The sequence below is a fragment of the Lytechinus pictus genome, chromosome 16 (genome assembly GCF_037042905.1).
Source record: "Lytechinus pictus isolate F3 Inbred chromosome 16, Lp3.0, whole genome shotgun sequence".
In the NCBI taxonomy this organism is placed as follows: domain Eukaryota; kingdom Metazoa; phylum Echinodermata; class Echinoidea; order Temnopleuroida; family Toxopneustidae; genus Lytechinus; species Lytechinus pictus.
In genome coordinates, this window is record NC_087260.1 from 18,291,233 (window position 1) to 18,315,219 (window position 23,987).

The 23,987-nt window shown below is 37.8% G+C and overlaps 1 protein-coding gene across 1 annotated transcript; it reads left to right on the forward strand.

The window, feature by feature from the left end:
- The first annotated feature begins 1,560 nt into the window (after nucleotides 1-1,560).
- On the forward strand, nucleotides 1,561-22,684 carry LOC129284002 (uncharacterized). The gene is made up of 8 exons (XM_064111379.1): nucleotides 1,561-2,224; nucleotides 9,680-10,048; nucleotides 12,973-13,202; nucleotides 14,883-15,079; nucleotides 15,742-16,046; nucleotides 18,806-19,058; nucleotides 21,200-21,368; nucleotides 21,816-22,684. The coding sequence occupies exons 2-8, from the start codon at nucleotides 9,719-9,721 to the stop codon at nucleotides 22,054-22,056; spliced, it is 1,725 nt and encodes a 574-aa protein (XP_063967449.1). The 5' UTR covers nucleotides 1,561-2,224; nucleotides 9,680-9,718; the 3' UTR covers nucleotides 22,057-22,684.
- Nucleotides 22,685-23,987: the final 1,303 nt, after the last annotated feature.

Genomic DNA, 23,987 nt, shown 5'->3' on the forward strand with positions numbered 1-23,987 from the left:
AGAGAGAACTTGCGTGTATATCTCTGCATTATATTCCGATTTTTACTAGACGAAGGGGTATATAGCCATGCTCACCCTGCAATGTGTGACGAAATCATTTATCAATTTACTTTTCATGTAGAGTGTTTATGATATGAAATATAGGTCTTTTGATTCTAGATATAGACCTCAATAAAAAACATCATTATGGGCATGAAACATATACATCAACGAAAATGGCGAAAGTTTATAAAGTATATACATGCTCAAAAAAATGCACGAAATATTATGTTCATCATCATATTGGCGTAAAAAGCCAGAAATTTTTGAGATGGTAAAACATGGCATATGGGATGGGGCAAAAATGCGAGCGAGCGTAGTGAACGAGTATTACACAAATCTGATTTTGTGATAGATGTTGACGTGATATTTAGAAAATATTACCATATTTCAGAGGAGGAGAAGGAGAAGTAGAAGACGAGGAGGAGAAAGAGAATAAGAAGGAGAAGAAGAAGGAGAAGGAGAGGAAGAAGAAGAAGAAAAAGAAAAAGAAGAAGAAGAAGGAAGAAGAAGAAGGAAGAAGATGGAAGAAGAAGAAGAAAATAAAGGAGGAGGAGTCCTCTTCAAACACATTTAAGCTGAATCATAGTAATTCTCATGAAACTGAATATCAACAATTGGTCACATATAGTTGTGTTTTTACATAGATAATGAGATAAACGATAGTGAGTAGACAAAATACAGATGTGCTGAGGTTGAGTGGTCTGACTCGACACATGAAAGTCCGGGGTTCAATCCCGGACTACGGTCCGTGAGCAAGTTATCCTAAACAGAATCGGTACCAATGTGTGCACGTGTTAAAACGAATAAAGAAGAGAAATGCACATATTTGTTTTAAATCATTTACGATTATTAATCTGTGCGAGTGAATTTGTATCATCATATGGTTATGCCCGTTAGGTTTCATATGCCCGTTTCGAGATAATAAATGTATGAACATTTATTTTGCCCGTTTGGGGATTAATACATGACTGTATGAACATTGTACAATAACGTTCTCCGTGTTTTCATTTTCTCTGTCTCCCCAGTTTGTCTGCTGTTGGTTTGCTGATACTACATGTAGTTATGACAATGACATCACTACCATAAAATAATTACTTATACCTTGGTCACATTTGTTCTACGGCGGCCGTACGGCGAGTCGAAAACAGCCGTTTTAACATTTTGTGTACCAACTTCATATAGGTGGTTTGAATTAAAATTAATAAAACGGCTGTTTTCGACTCGCCGTACGGCCGCCGTAGATCAAATGTGACCAAGGTATAACTCCTTTCCTTTCAAGTCTTTCTTTCCTACATCCCCTCTCCTCCTTCACTCTTTCTCCCTCCCCCTTCCCCCTCCCCTCTCTCTCCATCTACATTTCATGATTGTCATTATACAATACGAAGGACAGTTAATGCTTCGTATTGTCTCGGCAATAATCGGTCGCTTGGGGACCTAGTTACATAACCATTTTCTTGAAGTCTGAAAATCCGTCAGCTCCACAAAACTTGACAAAAGGGGAAACCTGTTTCGTGATTCATTCGCTCTAGTTATTGTTATACTGGGAAGTCTTCGTTCCTTGTAATATTCATTATAACTAACATCAGCACTGATTAGAATATCCATAGGACGAGACCATTATCTTAATTGTGTAAACTGATTTAAAATAAAAATTGGGGAAGCTTTTCGTCAGAAACAATAGTTACTTTGTTGACTCAAGATTATAGGCCTGCAGATTGTTGGTTCGTCTCAAATACTTCAAAAAAAATTACAGTCACGTTTTAACAAGAAACCAAGATTCATCTGTATGTGTTTCATATGCGCTTGATGTCGACAAACTTCACACCCCTTTGGCGAATGTAGTTATCCATAGGTTCGTCTGGTGCGAGGATCCGAGCCTGGATGTTTTCCTTTTTTAGCCAGAATCTCGGACTAGATTTGGTCAGTAGTAGGAATTTATAAAATAGGCATACTCTACAAAGGAAAGTGGAAAGCAGAAAAATATTTGGATCTTCATGAAGCGCTTACAAAGAAATAAAAAAGGTTTCTCTCAGAAGGTTGATTTCTCGTGGATATTCAGTGAGTACAGTCGCAAGTTTTTGTGCGCCCCTCCTCTTCATTAAAAGAGAGAAGATACTTCGCATCAGTAATTAAATCATCGTCCAAGACATCCAATCCTAAATCATCGTCCAAGACGAGTTCGGTAAGTATACCACTCCTCAAGTTCTTTAATTGAAAAGGAATCAATGTATATTCAAATCCTTGTTTTCTTGTTTGATACTCAATAGATGATTGATATAACATGACTGTGGGTCTCAATGCCGTGGCATTATGAACAAACATTTTTTTTGGGGGAAGGGGACAGCATGGGTTTATGGCAGTAGCGTACCGTGACTCGGAGGAGACAAAGCATTGGGGGGCAAAGCATTGTTCACAGACAATGCAGTGCCCCCCCCAGTGCTTTGTCTCCTGCGGTTCACGGTACGCTACTGGACTTTATGGACAAGAAATTTGAAATTCGCGAGCGAGCCAAGGAATTTTTTTTTCGCATTTTTAGAATGGTAATCTAATTTAGCGACAGAGTATGGCATCGTAAGCACCAAATTAATGAATCCCATTCCACCCTTTATCATTCATTTCTCTTTTTCTCCTTTTATTTCTTGGTCGTGGATCTGTACGTTGGAGACAGTGCTCCGAAGCCCCCCCCCCCCTCCCATCTGTACCCGGAATGGTACCTGAGAAAAAGAAAATTCAGGAGGGGAAAACTTTTCTGTGTAGGTCTTAATGAAGGTCACTAGCACTTGCAGAAGCGAAAACAAAAATTGTTGGGGGAGGGGGCAGCAACCCCTGCCTCACGGGTAAAACAGTGGTGTAAGCCACTAACTGAATACAGCGTGATTATCCTGCATGAGTATTTGTTATTATATGCGGGGGCGTCATAGTCTAGTGGTTACGAATCTCGTCTTTCAACGAGAGGGACGTGGGTTCGAATCCCAGCCACGGCGTGTTTTCCTTCAGCAAGAAATTTATCCACATTGTGCTGCACTCAACCCAGGTGAGATGAATGGGTACCCGGCAGGTTTAATTCCTTGAATGCACCAAGCGCTCTTAGCAGCTGGAGCTACAGCCGGGGTAATGTAGAGTGCGCCATTGAATCGGAAACTCGATAAATCGGCGCCTCATAAATGTTATACAGTGCGTCCCATAAAAAACGATACCGAGATTTATCGATGATTTATCATAACTTAATCGCAAATACAGTAGACAAATGGCCTACCATTTTAAAGCTTAGAATCTCCTCTTTCATCTGAAATTACTTATATTATTTCTCATTCACGCATGAGTGAGTAAAAACAATTTGAAAAGGGGATACCAAAAAGTCACTTGGCGGGCCGTATCTGGGTTTTAAAAAGAAAACCACATTTTTAAAAAGTTCAATATCTGCTCTTTAATTTGATACCTCAATTACAGAAAATGGTCAAGAAATAACAAAGTTCTGGTTATTTGAAATAAGGCTTGAATTTCAATAATTTTATAAAATGAAGAGGTTTTACAGGCTAGCGTTCAAACTCACTCGACACTCCGTTTTGTTGACGATCAGCCATGCATTAAGTCTTTTGTTACCGTGCGATAGCTTCTGTGGGAAACCGGTGAAAACACGTTTATTTAATGAAATTATGGAAATACAAGCATCGTTTCGAGGGATCATAACTTTTTTTACTACTTGACCATTTTCTGTGATTTAGGTATCAAAGAAAAGAGAAGATATTGAACTTTTTAGTCATGTGATTTTATTTTTCAAATTCAGATACCCCCCGCCAAATGAGTTTTTGGCATCCTTTCTTCGAATTGTTTTTGCTCAATCATGAGTGAATGAGGAATAATCTAAGTAATACCAGATGAAAGAGGAGATTCTAAACTTTACATTGGTAGGTCATTTGTCTATTATATTTATGATTAAGTTATGATAAATCGTCGCTAAATCTCGGTTTCGTTTTTTCTGGGACGCACTGTATATTATTCTAACACTCGATGGGTTAAGACATAATTTTATTGTAATAATGTAAACTGTTCCGTGTATTCCATAAAAACTGAAAGTTTGTTGACATTGGCACTGATCTCGCGCATGATCTTTATGCCATCTGAACAATCACTTTATTGTGACTTATCACATGGATCTACAGTGCGTCCCCAAAAAAACTATACACTTTTGAAATGGCTGCCAAATAAAAAATGTAGCATTTTGGGGGAAAAGACTTACATATATGGAAAGCCAATAAAGTCAACTTTCAAATGACACCAAAAAGTTGGAAAACTATTCATGCTTGAGCGAGCACTGCCCAGTGAAACAAAGGGTATGAAAATTAGGGTGGGCTGGAATCAGCCTTCCAATTTATGTCAGTTTTTGAGAGGCAAATCCTTTCGAACTTGCAAAGTTAAGGGCGTTGTGATAAATTAATGATCAACCGTGACCAGTTTTGGTTGCTTAAGCAAATTTTATAAATTATTACATTGAACTTTAATGCATGAGTGAACACAAATTGCACTTTTTGGGCAGCTTTTCAACTTCATCATTTGGATCTCTTTTTGGGCAGCATTTCAACTTTATCATGTGGATCTCAGCAATGTGTTCATGGGAGTCGGGAGAATAGCGGGTGAGATAGGACTTAAGTGGGAGAAGTAGGATGATGGAATAAGGGTCAACAGAACATTCAGCCCCCGCCCCCTCCCTCCCCTCCTATTGAGAGACTGATGGCTATTGTCATGTACGCGTGAAGTCCAGAGCAGAATGTTGATTTAATTATCAATTCTGAATTGGGGCATCAACTTTTTCCTATCAATCATTTAATCAACAATTTATCAGTCAATCAACTCATTCAATGTGCAATGTGATCAATCAAACATTCATTTTTTTTCAATAAATTATTTCTTTAATCATCATAATCATTAAATTTCTTGGTAATCATTCAATAAAAAAACTGACCATCAGCCATCGGTCACTTGGCAGTTAAGTTTTGAATAGGCTACAATCCAGAAAGTGAGGCAGAGAGAGAGAGGGGGGGGGAACTGGGAAATGGAGGTGGAGAGGGGAGGGTACATATGACTTTTAATTTGTAAAAGGACAAAAAGAAGAGGAATGCCCTTTTAACCGAATCTTAGCATATCTCGCCCTCTTGCTTGTAACAGGTACCATCACATTACTCTGACTCCCACGAACACACTTCTGAGGTCCACAAGATTAATATGCTACACTAAAATTACAATTCATGTTCACTCATGCATGAACTTTCAATTTAGTAACTCATGAAATTTGCCTGAGAAACCAAAACTTATCTCACTCATTAATTTAGCTTAGCAAGTTCCTAAGGACAAACCACTCAAAAAACTGTAAGACTAATTCCTGCTCAGCCTAGCCGAGCTTAGTCTCTCAAGGGTAGAGTAGCGGGGGGGGGGGGGTTGAGATGGAGAGAGGGGTTTCTAAACATTCTGTTGACCTTTATCCCATCAACGTACTTCACCTACCTAAGTCATATTACCCCCTCTTCTCCTGACTGTCATGAACACATTGTTGAGATTCACATGATAAAGACAAAATGTTGCACTAAAAATTGCAATTCATGATCACTCATGCATTAAATTTCAATTTAATAACGCATTAAATTTTCACAAACAACAAACTGATCACAACTGATCTTTAATTCACCAAATAACCCTCAACTTTGCAAGTACCAAACAAAAAAACTGAAAGAAATTGGAAGGCTAATTCCGGCCCACCCTAATTTTCATACCCTTTGTTTCAGTGGGCAGTGCTCGCTCAAGCATGAATAGTTTTCCAACTTTTTGGTGTCATTTGAAAGTTGACTTTATTGGCATTCCATATCTATAAGTCTTTTCCCCTAAAGTGCTACATTTTTTATTTGGCAGCCATTTCAAAAGTGTATAGTTTTTTTGGGACGCACTGTATAGTACAATTTCTCAAAATAAGCGGTATAGAAATCGTAACTATTATTATATTCGGGTCAATAAAATTTGCACCACCAGCATAGTACCTAAGGAGTGGATTGTGATGGAGTAGAGGAAACATAAGTTTTACAACTTTTTTTCGCTTGTCAGAACTTTTTTAACGATTGCATGCGGAAATGGCATTGATCTTTGACCGCTTCTTTTTTGCCACCCCCCTCCCGACGAGGTTTTGTTCCCAGTATGTCACTGTTATGCACCCTATTCTATCATCTGACGTTGACCGGGGGACCAATTTGATCAATATTTGTCATCCATCAGTATGTCATCAGTTCTCAGATCTGAAAACTTGCTTTTATTTTGTTTAGCTGTCAAGAACTTTTACTGTGGTAACTGTCAGATAAATTTAGGACTTGTCAGATAAACGCCCGACAAGTCCTTTCATAAAACGCTTTCCAGGAAGGCGAAAATGGAAGGTTTAAATCAGTTTCAGCCTGAAATCAGCGTGGCGAGCTATTTCTTGAATTCAACTTTAATTGTAGATTTGTAATTGGTACGTCATTGAATTTGATCAGGCCTTTTAAAATCGAATTGATTAAAAAAAAAACGGTAGAGCAGTGATGACGAATGGTGGAAATCAGGGGCAAGGGGGAGGAATATTATTGGCTATTATTTTACTTTGACTGACACAGCGAATAGTGGACTTGTTCCATTTGTATCCAATTTGGAGTTTCACTGGAGGTGTGTGTGTTATGTGTGAGAGGGTGGTCATGTGGTGTGTGCGTGTGTGTGTGTGCGTTTATTGCAATAAATCGTTAATTTACAAAATGTAAACTTTGGTACGTCAGATTTATGACCATATTGTTGTAGAGCACTGGGACGGGGGTTTCCCATCAAGGTGAGAGGAAACGTTAACATGAATGAGAGTCAAGGGCGGTGCCACATGACTGTGGAGTGGGGCAGGGGCAAATACCCCTTATATTTTTTCCCAGTAGTAAGAGAGAGAGAGAGAGAAACGAGGGAAGAAGAAGGGGGAAACAGGAAGGAGAAAAGTATGGCCCTAGGAAATGGTACCAAAATCACCTTCATTTTGGGAGCGACCCCCCCCCCCTTCTTTCCCTTTTTTTTCTTTTTCTTTTTTATTTCTTTTACTTGGCAAACTCTTTCTTAACTTTTTTCTGACTTATACGACATACAGTTATAAATGTTTTTGTTTATGTATATATTGCAAAACAAAATGTTCATGCCAAATGAATGGAGATTGTTAATCAATTCAAGGCCCCTCGAGAAGAAGAAGGAAGATCAGTAAACTCATACTGGTTTACTTTTCAATACTCAGACAGCTCAAATGAGAGAAAAATAGTGTCACCACCTTTAACTCGTCTTGCCCCCTTTATCAAACTATCCACCATGGCGCCGCCCCGGATTACCCACCCCCCCCCACACACACACAAACACACACCCTTTCCCATCAGAACTCCAAAATGGAGGTCCTGTCTTGGCACGAACAGCTTCTGACTGACCCCGTCTTGGAGGCTAATAAAATATTGTTCATAAATCGAGCTCTCGGCAATGACATTCGATGTAATTTCCTTCCGTCTTCGTGAGTGGCAGGTCCCATGACCTCACTTAAAGACAATCCGAGTCACCAGATTCAACGATCTTGCTTGTCCCCCGAAGCTTTACTTTTACTAAAGTGATGAACGAAGAACCAATTAGGAAGGAAATGTAAAAAAGAAGACCCGGTAGCACAAGACATTGTGCGAGGGAATAATGTGACAGTGATATTAATAAAGAAATCAAATTTTAATAGATATCTTCTTGACCTGTGCTCTCTCTCTCTTTAACATCAGGAAAGGAAGGCATCGGAATACTTAATTATAATAACATAACATAATAATAATAAACATAATAAGTTCAATGAGATGATGCACCAGTTACTTAAAAAAAGAAAGGTGGATATGCTTCAAGTGTATCATTGAGAAGAATCGATATGGGGAGGGGGGGAGCAGGGGTAAAATATTTGGGGTAAACATATCGATTTGCCCCCATAATCTTGACAACTTGAAAGAAGCAATTAAAAGCACTATAAAACCTTTACAATATGGTCTAAAATACTATTAAACATTCAACATTGTCTATTTTCTGCGCGCTTCGCGCACAAAATTCTGTATTATAATATTCATTCGAAATTGAAATGAGGCGTTTTACTTCGAAGGTTAGGAAGTCAGATTATACCCCCCCCCCAAAAAAAAAAAAAAAAAAAGAAGCGAGAACTTAGGTTCCAAGAGCTGGTGACCCCGGAACAAATCATAACACTAGTATTTCAATATTTTTTTTACATAATAAATTCTTATCGAGAGAGAGAGAGAGAAAAAAGGGAAATGAATTCGACTGGAAAATGTGAATTTGAAATAAATATATTTCAAATCATGCAAAAATAACATTGAAACACGATTTGACCTTTCAACATCATATCCCATATTCCATTCCGTTTACGTGGTATTGCTATAGCAACTGCGGCCAAATTTTTCGTGATAGCTATCTTGTCAAAGTAATGTAAGGTTTAAGTTAATGTGGCATCGACTAAGATATTCTCAAATAATCACATAGACCGATGATTCACTTCAATGCAGTTTATGAGAAAAAATTGTGAATATTTGTTTATATGTTGATGACTTTATACAACAATCTCTTGTCGTGATTGTACTGCTTTCAAGGTATTACGGAAGTCGGAAATAAAAGCTGATGATAATTTTATAACCTTGCCTTTTCTGACTCATACAAGGACTGATACAAAGGAACTATGGTGTTATAGACGGAGTGGATATCTAATACGTCACAAAGGACATTATGATGACCATGTTCTAAACAGCGATAGTTAGATACCTACCTTAGAGCGTGAGAATAAAACAACACATATAGAAAAGAGGGGAGAATTGGGAACGAGATAGAAAAGGGCCGAAGAAAGAATTTGGGTGAGGGTCAAAGGAAGGGTAGTACGGAGCCTTTAAAGTGCCATCGACTTGACGACTTGGCGAGATACTTTATCTTGCCATGTCTACATAATAACCTTATTATGTCGACATGGCGAGATACGTTATCTTGCCATGTCGACATAATAACCTTATTATGTCGACATGGCGATATGCGTTATCTTGCCATATCGACATACTCACCTTATTATGTCGACATGGCGAGATACGTTATCTTGCCAAGTTGACTTTTTAATATGAAAAGTTATATGTCAACATGGCGAGATATTTGCACTTTCGCCGGGCCTTGGACACTTCATATCTCGCCATGTTGACATATAACTTTTTATAAGTCGACTTGGCGAGATAACGTACATGTATCTCGCCATGTCGACATGCAACCTTTTATAAGTCGACATGGCAAGATGACGTATCTCGCCGTGTCGACATAATAAGGTTATTATGTCGACATGGCAAGATAAAGTATCTCGCCAAGTTGTCAAGTCGATGGCACTTTAAAGGCTCCGTAGGGTAGAAAGAGAGGTATAGATGAAGAGAAAGGGGGAGAGGAGGAATACGGTCAGATATAATATATGATAAGATAATATATGATATGAGACACACAAAGATAACGATTTGAACATACTTGTACTTTCTACATTGTACATCACAAAAATATAACGCAATCTCTACTTTTGTTGATTGTATTTTATCATTTTCAGTGTGTAGCACAAACTAGTGCTTGCTGCCATTGACCGGAGATGGCGCCCTGGCTTTACCAGCTCATCTCTTCTGTGCCCCTCCTCTGCATCGTCGGCCTCACCCTGGGCTATGTTCCCGTCAACGAGCGACCCGTGCGCATCCCTGATCGGACCCGCCCCATCGACCGCCCATCGCCGATCTCTCGTTATCCCTCAAGGCCGCTATCCCACCAGCCGGGGCCGAGCATCCGGAGCACCTCCACATCCAACTTCCCTTTCCTTGTGATGGCCGGCGTCAACAGACGTCTGGATGCTCTGGAGGTCCGCAACGCGGACACAGAAAGGGAAGTCGACGAGTTGTCAGTGACAATCTCTGAAGTACAAGACCAGGTAGGCTTCATCTCCTGTATCGATTGATTGTATCTTTGAGCAATTGGCCACACAATTCTACTGCACCCCACCCCCTCCGGATTTAGTCTAACCCTCTCTAGGATCATGGGTGTCGATCACGGGGGGGGGATGGGGGGGATATATCCCCCCCCCCAATATTTCAAGTGGGGGGGATGGCCTGTATTATCATCCCCCCCCCAATAATTCAGGGTAGAAAAATTGTAATAATGATGATGAAAAAATGAAAAGTTTGATAATGATGATTATATAGTGATGATTATAGTATGCCATCAATCAGTTTGTTTCCCCCGCAATTTGTGTATATTGTTATTAAATAAAAAAACATTCTTTTCCAGGGCTTTTAAACAGATGGGTGGAGGTTCAAGATGAAAAAGAATGAAATTATGAATGAAAGTTTATGTACCGGTATATGATATTTTTTAAACACATGACATAAAAGGACCCCGCCGAAAAAAAACTTTTGTTGATAGGGTGTTCCATCCCACCAGTGGTGAATAAATTAATTTTAAGAAATCAATTGATTAAAAAGGGTGGAAAAATAAAAGGGTGGCAAGATAAACAGGGAAACCTCCATGGACGTAAATCCTAGAGGGTTAGATCTTAAAAAAGTACAACAAAAACAACTTTTCTCAGATTTACCCCTCCCCACATGCAAGTGCATGATGTTTGTCCCATTTAATCTACAACCCTTTTGAATATTAAACATTTTATCATGTGACCCCATCAGATACCTCTCATGAAAATATTGAGGTTCAGTGAGCTCAATATAATATGATATTTTTACATTTTTTTAATAAGTGAAATCAATTAATGGTTTCAGAAAGAATAATCATTCATTTCTCTCTAAAGCGTATCTTCGGATATGAACATCGGAGGGTTTTTTTCCCCATGTTATTCTTGTAATTGTTATGGACTTGAATAACTAAACTTGGTTGATTTTTTCTTATTTTGGCAAAAAAAAAATCTTTTTTGAGTTTGGAAAGGGATGACAGTTTTGCATTCTATATGAGCACACTCATGCGGTATGTTAATTTCATTTTAACACATATATTAGCTGATATTACACACTGATGATTCAAGAAGATGTTGGAGAAATATCATAACATGACAGTTGAGTTTTGATTGTTTTTATGTTTGTTTTGTTTCATGCACTTATAAAATATTTAAAACGTGTTAAAATCCAGGGTAAAAATCGTCTGACGGTAAGCCCGATGGCGCACGAGAAGCCACACAGTTTGTAATTTGTGCTAGTCTTAATTTGTCCGAATCTGCATTTTGTCATCACGCATTAAGAAGAAAAAAGATATTGCCAGTCGGGTTAGATTTAAGAGAGAAGTTGTTTACATCATGCTCAATAAACAGATCACTTTGTACATGGTCCAGACAATTTTTGTCATTTTTTTCTTTCGTATGAGTTTAGAATAGGCTCACTCAGTGGGGTAACTACGGGGGGGGCATGAGGGGCACATGCCCATCCAAAAATGAGGAAAAGGAGAAAAAGAGGGAGGGGGAAAGGAATGTAATGGGAAAGAAGAAATTATTGTTCATTATGATGTTAGATTATACTATAATTCTGTTATACTACATAAGACGCATTTTTCATAACTTTATGAATCATAATTTGATTAGGGCCCATGTCTTCATTGTTCCTGGTGCTCACATTGTCTGTTTAACTTTAACGAGATATATAATCCTGTGGGACTAAAGCCTCCTGTTTTCAATATACTTCCTCGCACTTCGAATTACTATTTTATGTGCAATAGTATGCTTATTTTAATGACTTCTTAAAGTGATTGCCACAGTTTAAGGTCTTAATATAAAACATTTCTTGTCCGTGCTTATGTTCGCATTAGTGAGATATGTCTGCTCTCCATGAATTCCTAGAATCAGTCCTTAAAATGTCCCTTTTTCTGATCTCAATATCAAAACTTTTCAGATCGCGCTTCGCGCTCGCATCATTTGGTTAATGAAATACGTATGGTCTTAGTGAATTCCTACAAACAAGCTTTAGAATGCCCCTTTTCAGGTCTGAATTTCTAAATTTTCAGCTCGCGCTTCGCGCTCGCAATATTTGATTATTGAGATGCGTATGTTAATAATCATGATTACAATGACTTCAAGTGCTTCATGTGTAATTCTAACAAAATCAGCAAGCGCTTAGCACTCGCAATAGATGACTGTGGTGAGATATGTAGTGGATTCCTTAAATATAGTCCTTAAAATCTCCCTTTTTGGGGTCAATATATACAAAAATTTCAGCTCGCGCTTCGCGCTCGCATTGTTAAGCGAGACAGGTAAGTATCATGATTACAAAAAGTTGATTAATGTCCCTTTTTACGTCCGAATATCACAAATTTTAAGCTCGCGCTTCGTGCTCACATTATTTCATCAGTGAGATACATATCTGTTTAATATATGGCACTGTCCTTAAAGTGTGTCTATTAGGTCAGTATACCTGGCAACTGAGCGCGCGAAGCGCGCTCAGTTGCCAGGTATACTGACCTAATAAACTAATTGACTCAAAATTTTTGCTGGTGCCCCCCTATGCCATGACCCACGGTACGCCACTGGGCTTACTTGTAACACAAATTGAATTTTGTGATTTTAGTGGGGGTTATATTGAAAGATCCCCATCCACAAGAATATTTGTGTCAATCATCCCCCCCCCCAACCAAGAATACCGATCGACACCCATGTCTAGGATATACCTAGGTGGTTATTTTGTCGACCAGTACAGTGGCAGTGGCATTTGCACCCTTAGGAGACTTAATTGCCCTCTTTGCTCTCGCTGAAGAAGTCTAATACACATAGACGCTACCAAACAGTGCCTACCCATCGTTTATACATGTATACATTATCATTAATCATGTAAATGGCAATTCCCTTTTCCTCAATGTTCGTAGATCGAGGAACTTCATACTAGGATGTCAGAAGAGCACCCTCCACAACCTCAAGCTTTCTCAGAGCTCCGCTCAGCCAATGTGGACCTAGAGACACGCGTATCCAAGCTGGAGGCCGAGAACGATGAGCTTCGAGTGTTCCTTGTATCTTTTGAGCAGTTCTTCAACAGGCTGATGAGTGCTGATCCTGCTGCCTACGATCCCAGTGATTCACCACCAAGGAGACTGTCTAGGTAATTGTATGGCGAGTTTTCGCTCTGCGACGTACGGAAGTTTCAGGAACAGAGAAAATGTATTGCCAAACGCCCTTCATGACAAAGAACAACCAAGATGTCTTTGTCGAACATTGGTGAATAAAATCAGCAGTTTTGTCCTTAAATCTGGACAAACGATTTTTTCGAAAAACTTTGGACGAAACTGCTGTCCCGGTTCACAAATTTTGGACAAAGACCTCCCAGCTGTTTTTGTCATTTGACGGGCATTTTCAACACGTAATACTGCATTCTCCAAGTTCCTAGTGACGCAGTCACACCGACTCAAAGCAGACCAAAGCTATTACATTATTTTCAGTGGCGTACGATAAGTCGGCTTGGAGTTGGTTTCGTTGATGTGACTGTAGCTTGAGTATAATCAGGCTGAAGTAGTTCCGTAATCTTGCCAGGCGTAGATTTGGGGAGGGGTGGGGGTTGGAATGTGCGGGCGCACGGGTAAAACTTGAAAATATAATGATGTATTTTATTTATTTATTTATTTATTTATTTATTTATTTATTTATTTATTTATTTATTTATTTATTTATTTATTTATTTATTTATTTATTTATTTATTTATTTATTTATTTATTTATTTATTTATTTATTTATTTATTTATTTATTTATTTATTTATTAATTAATTAATTTATTAATTTATTAATTAATTAATTAATTAATTTATTCATTTATTAATTTATTTATTAATTAATTAATTAATTAATTAATTAATTTATTTATTTATTTATTTATTTATTTATTTATTTATTTATTTATTTATTTATTTATTTATTTATTTATTTATTTATTTATTTATTTATTTATTTATTTATTTAATTGTTTATTCATTTATTTATTTATTTATTTATTTATTCATTTATTTATTTATTTATTTATTTGTTTATTTTCAAAGTTGTCGTGGAAGAAATGTCCACCATGTGTACTGATGATCTTTTTCGAAAGTCCGACTCTGGATCCGCGCCTGCTTTCTTTTGTTTTTCATTCGATTTTCAACTGTTACAGTCATGATACGTTCGGCCATAACTATACACGTATTGCCTTAAATAGTCATACACTTCAAAAACTCTGGTGTTGATTTAACACCAGCCCGGGATTTAAATATGTCCACATCAGAGAAGTGTTAAACAACACCATTTTCCTTTTGGTCTATACAGCACCAATTAGTATTAAAACAGCATCGGTTTGATTCCAAACTGGTGTTGTTTCAATACTTGTCTGATGTGGACATATGTAGATTCCGGGCTGGTGTTAAATCAACACTGGAGTTTTTGCAGTGCATATGGCTGAAAAGCCGTTAAACATAACCAAAGAGAAAAACCTCTAGATGTATGTCAAGTACTAAAATTCTGCTTGTTGCATCTCAGATCCACTTGCGGATTCGCTGAACATTGTGCATGTATAATAAACGTAACGCCCTACTTTCCTAGGTAAATACCAGCTTGGCGTTTACCAGTAAAAAAGCTGTCCTGCCGAGATCCCACGGGATCGAGTTACCATAAAAAGAAACATAAACTTTCTAGCTATAGTAAAGGTTACATTGCGTTAACTTCATACAACTTAATTTAGGCCCATTGTGCAGCTTGCTTTGTTTTGTGCTTACATATCATTTACAATTGCAATTACATTGCCTCTGTGTCTTCAGGCTTCATCAGTATTTGGGCAACGCCGAAGCAGAGCTGATCGATGTCAGCAGACCTACCTTACTGACCTCCCCTAATGTCGACGACGTGATCGAGCAGGATAACGTCGACGACGTCCCGACGACTGGGAAGATTCCGGAGGTCATCGATCACTGGGAAACCGTGCAAATCTCCGTCGCCAGGAATCAAAATGCTACCGGTAAGTTCAATGTGATAGCCGATTATCTAGACATATCACAATACTGTACCTACCACTTAGCGATCACGTTAATGTATTTATTTAAATTTCAAAATAATTACATGTATAAAGAAAGGATGGTCGAGAGAAAAACACTTTTTTTAACTATCGAACCATCGCGAAATGCATTCAGAGAAAAAGATGATCTTCTAAATACTCTATATTCATTGTTGCTTGGTTACTAATTGTATTAAACTAGCAAGTAAGCAACCAATCAATTAATCAACAATTTTGCTTTTATTCATATATATTTATTGAAAATGCAAGAGCGCACAGAGTTACTACGAATGCATATTATAACATTTTCATTTAATGTAGGATAACGAGCGCTGTCGAATAAATGCCTTGCTCAAGGGCATAAGTGCCACGGCGTATAAGCTGCCATGTGTCTTTGGTTTCTTTTAAATATAATAAGCCTTTTGAATTTTCAGAGAAAGCTTACCATACTCCTAAGATGACTAGTGCAGCTGATTCCCTCGATGTTTTAATTGAATGACAATAATTACATTTTTAGACATTTTCGTTTACTCAAATTGAATGTGGAATATCAAAACAAATCAAATAAAAATTAATGACGTAAAAATGTTTGCGATTGTTTTCCCTTTCATGATCTCACTATGAAGGTTCCTTAAACCCCGCCCGAAAAGGGACCCCATCCAAGGTTGCCCCTCGACCTGCTCCAGACATGACCATGTCATCACAAGGAGTAGCCTCCTCAAGGGTGTCTCCAGACAGAGGATCGGGTGTCCATCTCTCGACCCTTGAGGCTGACCGGCTGGCTGTGGCTCTGGAGCAGCTGGAGACCCGAAACCAAGAGCTCACTACACGGCTACAGACCCTTGAGAGGAAATCTTCCGATGAGGGCGCCTTCACCTCTCAAGCCTTTGGAACGTCTTCAAAAGTGAACGCAAATGCTGTCACAGAAGAGGTACAACTTACATGAAAATGATTATTTCTAGCACGCTCGTTCTTGTTTTATTTTAATGAAGTTATCAGTATTGTAAAAACGCTCTTAAGGGTTCTTAATATATATATTGATTTCAAATTATGTGTCAGATGTTAGTTAGATCAAGATCGGTCATGATAATTATAAAATTGGCATTGGTTTCAGAGAATATCTCGCGACATGATTGCTCACTGAATAACCTACTAATACTTGGCTTAAAGTTCGAGATTCGTCCATCATCAAAATTCAAAGCATATGTCGTCTGATAAATATGAGAAATTATACGCTGCAAACACAAATATTGGCCTAATCATACATGTCATATTAATACTGATAATCATATCAATTCACAGGGACCTGGGAACGATTTTTTCAGTGGGGGTGCTGAAATCTCTCCTCAGAGGTGGGGGGGGGGGAGACAGACACAATTGAGTTTAACATAATTACACACACACACATACCACACACACACACACATATATATATATATATATATATATATATATATATATATAAATATACATATATATGACAGTCACTTCTTGGCTTTCTTCTTATAAAAGAACATAAATATATAATTAGATAATTCGAGCGCGAAGCGCGAGCTATTTTTTGTGGAAATTTCATGTATTTTGTCCTGAAAATTGAACATTTTGAGCAATGTTTGTGGTCCAAGATGCGTATGTAACAAATAATAATTGTGAGCGCGAGCAGATATTTTTTTATATACGCTCTGGCCTGATCGAAAGGGATGTGTTATAAGGACTGTTTTGCAGTTACCCATGAAGACGATACATATATCAACAATCAAATAATGCGAGCGGGAAGTGCGAGCTGAAAAATTTGACATTCCAACCTAAATACTGGACATTCTAAGCACGTTTTTTAATTATGAGCAGGATAGGTATATTTACAATTGATGCGAGCGCGAAGCGCGAGCGGAAACAAAATTGAGATTTCAGACCAAAAAAACGAGAGATTCTAAGTACTTTTCTAATCATGATGAGTAAAGGTATAAAACTATACAATTGATGCAAGCGCGAAGCGCGAGCGGAAATAAAAATGACATTTCAAACCTAAAAACGAGACATCTTATGCACTTTTCTAATCATGAACAGGATAGGTATATAACTATACAATTGATGCGAGCGCAAAGCGCGAGCGGAAACAAAATTGAGATTTCAGACCTGAAAACGGGACATTCCATTCATGTTTTGTAAATCAAGAAAATGATGGTTAATTGGATATATTCTTAAATTAATAATGTGAGCGCGAAGCGCGAGCAGAAAATTTTTGAAATTCTGATCTGAAACTCCACACTGAATGTAAAATGGTTTGAACAGATAAAGAAAACTCAGACGAACATAAGAATAAAGATTTGATCAAAATCAGACAAGGAATCACAGTTATTGCATTTTAAAGATTAGCATTATTCCCCACTTGTTCTTTTGTATTTTATTATATAAAATTAGGTTTATTCAATATTTTCCTTTCAAGAACCAAAACAGTTGAATTGACAACTGATTTAGTCCATTAGATATTCTTTGCTGCAACTTATTTCATTATAAGGGAGACATATCATTCATTCTGGTATGAAAAAAATGAAACAATTTTGATTCCACAAGGAACAGCTAGGATAGTGGGGATGTGACAGCATCAGCCCACCTATTAAATGTTCATGACGACATGCATATCACCATTTTCATAAAATATTGCTAAACTTTAGAATTAAATAACTGATAAAATTTATTTATTTTGATAAAATGTATTTGATATAAATATTTTCAGCCCGGAGTACCCCCCCCCCCCGCCCAATCAAGCTGGTGAAGCTGCGTATCTGAATAAAACATGCGTGCGCGTGTTTAGAGTTAGACCTATAGTATCTGGGCATTCTAAATACATTTTTTATGATAAAAATCAATAATGCGAGCGCGAAGCGCGAGCAGAAAACATTTGATATTCCGATCTGAAAGAGGGTGAATTAAAACACTATTTCAAGTAATGTGTCAGAAAATTCTGAAGTTGGGGGGGGGGGGTTCTACAAAATGTCGTTCATTTTCATTACATTTCTGTCATTTATCATACCTACCACTAGATTTCCAGGAGGTGCGCTGCCTATATATATGGAAAATAACACACGCAGCACCCCCAAATTTTGGGGTTGCTTCACCCCGAACACCCCCGCTTTCCAGCCCGTAGGGCCATGGGGCAGGGCGAAAAAGACTGTGAAATTTGATTTCTATTACTTGTAATTTTTGTATACAATACACGGGCGGTCGGGCGCGCGCTCACTTGATTCGACATAAAACCTGGAAGTTTCAACCACCCCAGTGTGTATCACGTATTGCGCGCGACTATACGTCTGTATCGGAGTGGCTGCCCCGCTGGAGCTTGATTGAGTCGCGTTATATAGGAGGGATGTTATTGGAATATGTGAAAGACTATATAAATGATTTGCGATTGTCTGATGTGATAATTATGTACATTATAACATATTAAAAAAATACAGGGGGAACCTAATTTCGTGGGGGTGCTGCCTATGGAAAATAATACACGCAGCACCCCCAGGATAATTTCTGGGGGTGCTTCAGCACCCCCAGCACCCCCGCTTCTCAGGTCCCTGTCAATTCACATGGTAAGTGATATAACGTAAGCGACAAGAAGGACAAAAAAATCAACATCAAGACAAGCAACGGTTTTTTAAATCACTTTGACAAAAATTATATTTTCTCTTCTGAAAGCTCCTGAACAAGGTAGAAATTCTCGAGCAAGTGGTTGCGCTCCAAGCATCATCTCTCCTGGACGACACACCTACTGCAGACGCTGTCCGCCCAAGAGATCCGGGAGCAATCACCGGCTCCAAGGTTTTATCAGCGAGGGATTCATCGGGTGATGGAGCCACCGGAAGGAGGGTATCCTCCACCAGCATGAAGCAGGAGGATGTTGATATCATGCAGGGAGTACTGCAGGAGGCCCGTCGGTCTGGATCGTCATGTAAGTATATATTCAAAGAAATACTGCATTTTTGACGGAAAAACAGTAATTTTTCCCGCCAAATTATACCATAAAACTATAGCGTCGAATTTCCTTTATTGTTTAAATCATTCGATATTATTTGACAATAAGGACCAAACGTAATGAACCATAAAATGTTTTGACAATGGTAATACTACATGTTCATGGAGAAATAGAACTTTCTTTCACATAACAACGAAGGATAATTAGAAGATTTTCCTTTTTCCTATTATAAAATGCGTAAGAAATCGTAAGTGAGTGGCGCCATCAGTACCCTCATTAATGGGGCCGTTTCATATAGCTGTTCGTTAGTTAAGAGTGACTTTAAGAATGACTGGTGATATTTTCTGATGGTAAATTGGTTTTCACCGTTAAATATTCATTGGTAATAATAATCATATATTTAGCGCGTAAGAAAGGATCACCAGTCGTTCTTAACTTACGAACAGCTTTATGACCCCCCCCCCCCCCCCCAGGATGTGAATATCTGTTCTTTTTTATTAATCGAAATTTCGAAATATTTTAACTTTATCTTTCTTATTTTACATCCGGTTTCGATTAAATTTTCAGTGGTATGCTTGTTTTTTTTCCTGATTTTGATTATTTTAAAATCAACTTTTTGTTGGGGTGGACTGGACCTTTAAAGAACAAGTCCATCCCAACAAAAAGTTGATTGGAATAAAAAGAGAAAAATCCAACAAGCATGACTTTGAAAATTTCATGGAAATCGGACATAAAATAAGAAAGTTATGACATTTTAAAGTTTTGCTTAATTTCACAAAACGGTTATATGCACATCCTGGTCGGTATGCAAATGAGGAGACCGAGACGTCATCCACTCACTATTTCTTTTGTATTTTATTATATGAAATATCAAAATTTTCTCCTGATTGACAAGTGAAACAGAAATTAATTCCTCCCTCAACATATGGAATTAGCATTTTTTAATACTATATGGTTCAGTCAAGTTGGTCCTTATTGTCAAATCTGTAAAAAAATGAAATATTGTATTATTCAAACAATAAAAAACAAAAGAAATAGTGAGTGATGGACATCATCAACTGACTCATTTGCATGTCACTGAGTTGTGCAAATAACTGTTTTGTGAAAATTAAGCGAAACTTTCAAAATGCAATAACTTTCTTATTTTACATCCGATTTTGATGAAATTTTCAGCGTTATGCTAATTTGATTTTTCTCTATTTATTCAAATCGACATTTTTCTGGGGTGGACTTGACCTTTACGCTTGGACAACTTTCGCGAATTCTACAGACACGGACATTTGGTTCCTCGTATAGTGAATAATGCAGAGTATGGTTTAAAGGGATGGTCCGGGCTGAAAATATTTATATCTAAATAAATAGAGTAAAATACACAGAGCAAAATGATGAAAATTTCATCCAAATTGGATAACAAAATAATAACGAAGTTATTGAATTTTAAAGTTTATCAATATTTTGTGAAAACATTCATTAGGTGGGCTGATGATGTCACATCCCCACTCTCCTTTTTGTTATGTTATTACATGGAATAATAAATGTTTCATTTTTTCATACATAATTATGTAAATGATGTGTCTCCATTATGATGAAATAAGTTGCGGCAATAAATAACTAATGCACTTAATCAGTTGTCAATCCATTTGCTTTAGTTCTTGGTAGAATTTTTTTTTAAAACACCTAATTTCATATAATAAAATACAAAAGAACAAGACAATAGTGGGGATATGAAATTATCAGCCCACCTAGAACTGTTTCACCAGAATAATGCAAATCTTTAAAATTCAATAACTTCGTTATTATTTTGTGATCCGATTTTTATCAAATTTTCAGCATTTTGCTTTGTGAATTCTACTCTATTTATTGAGATATAAATATTTCCAGCCCGGACCATCCCTTTAAAGTAGGAGACTAGTTTCGCCCATGTGTGAAGGTGCTTCTTATTTCACACACATAATACTGGAGGGTTTGGTGTCTGGGATCCGCCCTAGAAATTGTATTATCATTTTGCTGTTGTTTGAGTGCAAATTTTTAGTCTGTGCTTGCAGACTAATTGACCGCAGTAATTAAGGATCATTAAACTCTCAACATTATTTCAAAGTTTTATTTTTCGTTTGCAGCTTCCAGGAAAAGTGCCTTCTCGGTTGCCAGGACAACGTCTTTGTTAGGCTCAAACAGTCACCAGCAAGTTGAATTCGATCACGTCTTCGTAAACAAGGGGCGGGATTTTGCCCAAAGAAATAGTACATTCATCTGCGAAAGGCCGGGCTACTATTTCATCACGTTTCAGTAAGTAGTTTTGCTTTAATAGTCGGTGATATGCACCAAGACGCTCCCCTCCTCCATCATGAAGATACAAATGCACTCCCGGAATTCACGGGCAGCGTCGCTTGAACGTCCGTCATGGAACTTCATGGTCGGGCTCTCCCTCCCCCCCCCCCCCCCGTTCTTTCCTCTTATTAAATTTGAAAAGGGTTGGGGTTGAAGAGCAAAAGTAGAGGGGGAGGAAATATGAGAAAGACAAAGATAATGTGCAAAATTGTGTGAACATCTAGCAAGTTTGGTGTTTTCTTCGGAATGGAATGCAATATACGGTCAAACTCAGCGATTATATAGGCTCATTATGCGGGTGAATGAAAATCTAGTTTTCGTGTGTTCTGGTATTAGAACAAATTAATGAACGCCGTCGCGATGTTGTGCAGTTTTTTTATTCCTTGTCTTCTTTATCCCCGTCAGTCTTCGGTCATACGACGGTCTCTACCTCGGGGTCAGTCTGATGAAGAACGACGAGATCGTCAGCGCCATCTTCACCGACGCCCACCAGAGGAACGTGATGGAAGGACAGAGCGTCATTCTCCACCTCGAGCCCGGCGACGCCCTCTATCTTCTCCTCGGTCCCTCACCCGACTTCGGCCTGCACAGCAACAATCGTAAATACGTCACTTTCAGCGGATTCATGATCTACGGCGGATACTGAGAGTGTAAATTGTATGCCAGGGTGTTGAAACTGACGCCAGTTGGTGTTCCTAGAGGACTATACCCTGAGGTGTTTAAGTTACATCCTAGAAATCGAACATCACACCATAGAGTGGAAAAGTAACAACCAAACGCGTTGCAATAACACCAATAAATGCCGAACTACCACCAACTATTTAGCACAGGAATAAAGGTGATGTTCTTTACAAACACCACACCAACACCGCAATTTTTGCTGTGATAGACATGATAATTAGTCGACTCATGCTGTTGATGGATTTTTACATCGGACTTGTATATAAGAAAATTATTGCATAAGCTGAATAATCAGTGAAAACAATGCATGACAAAAATAAAAGCATTTATTTAGCAAGGATAGATGAAAATTCATTATAACAGTGAACCGGCCATTTCGTATACAGAAGCCAAAAGCGCCGGTATCCGCCGGTTATACTATCCCGTATTTACATATTTTTGTGGATGCGCGTGCGTAACGAGAACTTGTATAATCTGAGCTATCTCCTTGCAATAATTATGACATCGCCACAGTTGCTCTTGTGTGCTTTATTTTAAATCTTCTTTTATATTTAAATGCAAGTATGTAAATAAAGACTTTGCTGATACCAGTTGATCGTGCTTATGCTTTGTTGTACAGTGTCACGTTGCATACACCATTACAATAAGTGATATCTTCGCTTCGCTATGAACCTCCGTAGAGTCCTATATGTTGATTGGCTGATGAGCAATGTTGCCATGGTTATTATGAAAAATGGTCAAGTTACTATCAATTTGAAGTTTTGAAAATGGGCCATATGGGTCCTTGGATTTATCGGCTTTGTATGTTTTAGATGTTTCATAAATCCTGAAAATATTTTAGAAGCCTTAATATTTATTGATTAAAAGGAGCGAAAATATACAAAACATTGATGTAAATGGGGGCCCTTTTCATTTAACGTTGCGATCAAACACAACTAAAGAATCAGTCCCAATTCATGGGCGGATCCAGCTTTCGCCAATAGGGGGGGGGGGGTGGGGGATTTCACCCGTATAGGCCTATTTTCCCCGATCGGCCGCTCAAAGTTGATTGGTGTTTGTTTATTATGTCCCATGAATGCCTTTCTATCATCAGAATTATCGATTTCGAGCTAAGATTTCATGATTTTACAAAGATAAGTTTACATTAAAGGGATCGTTTCACTCTGTGAGCAGCTGATTAAAAAAAAAAAATCTCAAACTAAGATGAAACATATGCATGAGTGCTTGTATTTGTCCCCGAAACACTGAAACAGACCACAATATAGGATGAAAAACTCTAATTTAGAAAAAAGTAGCAATTTATTAGCCTGATTTTGAGAACCGTCTGTAAGACGCATTATGCCCAGTTTTCCAACATTCAAGTCTGTTAGCTGTGTTGACTCCCTTCTGATGTGTGTATCTACTATACACGCACTATTATTTATGTAGGTCATGTTGGTTTCATCTAGAGTTTGTGTGTTGTGGTGCACATGTTCGGTGAATACATATAGTAATTGAAACCAACCCCAATTATTTTCAAACTTAGGTTTACATCTCCAAAGTTTTTTAATAGTTCCTATAGATATGATACTTTGAAACATTTGGGATTGCATTATTACACAATAAACCTATTGTTTAGCCCATTTTCAAGAACCAAAATGATCACTTTAATGTACCAGATCTAGATGTATGATCATATTTTGACAATTAACCTTGATTTAAAAGACTTTTCATAAAATAATTGTTTGCTGCAACTTCTTTAAAGACTCCGGTGTTCACGTACACAAACTCCTACAAATATATCGATGTTATATAGAGAAAAATCTTGTATGGATACAGCAATATTCGCATGAAACCCAACAATTTAAACATTGAGAATCAAAGCAGGCCTTAGACCAAGGGCTCTAAACCAAGAGC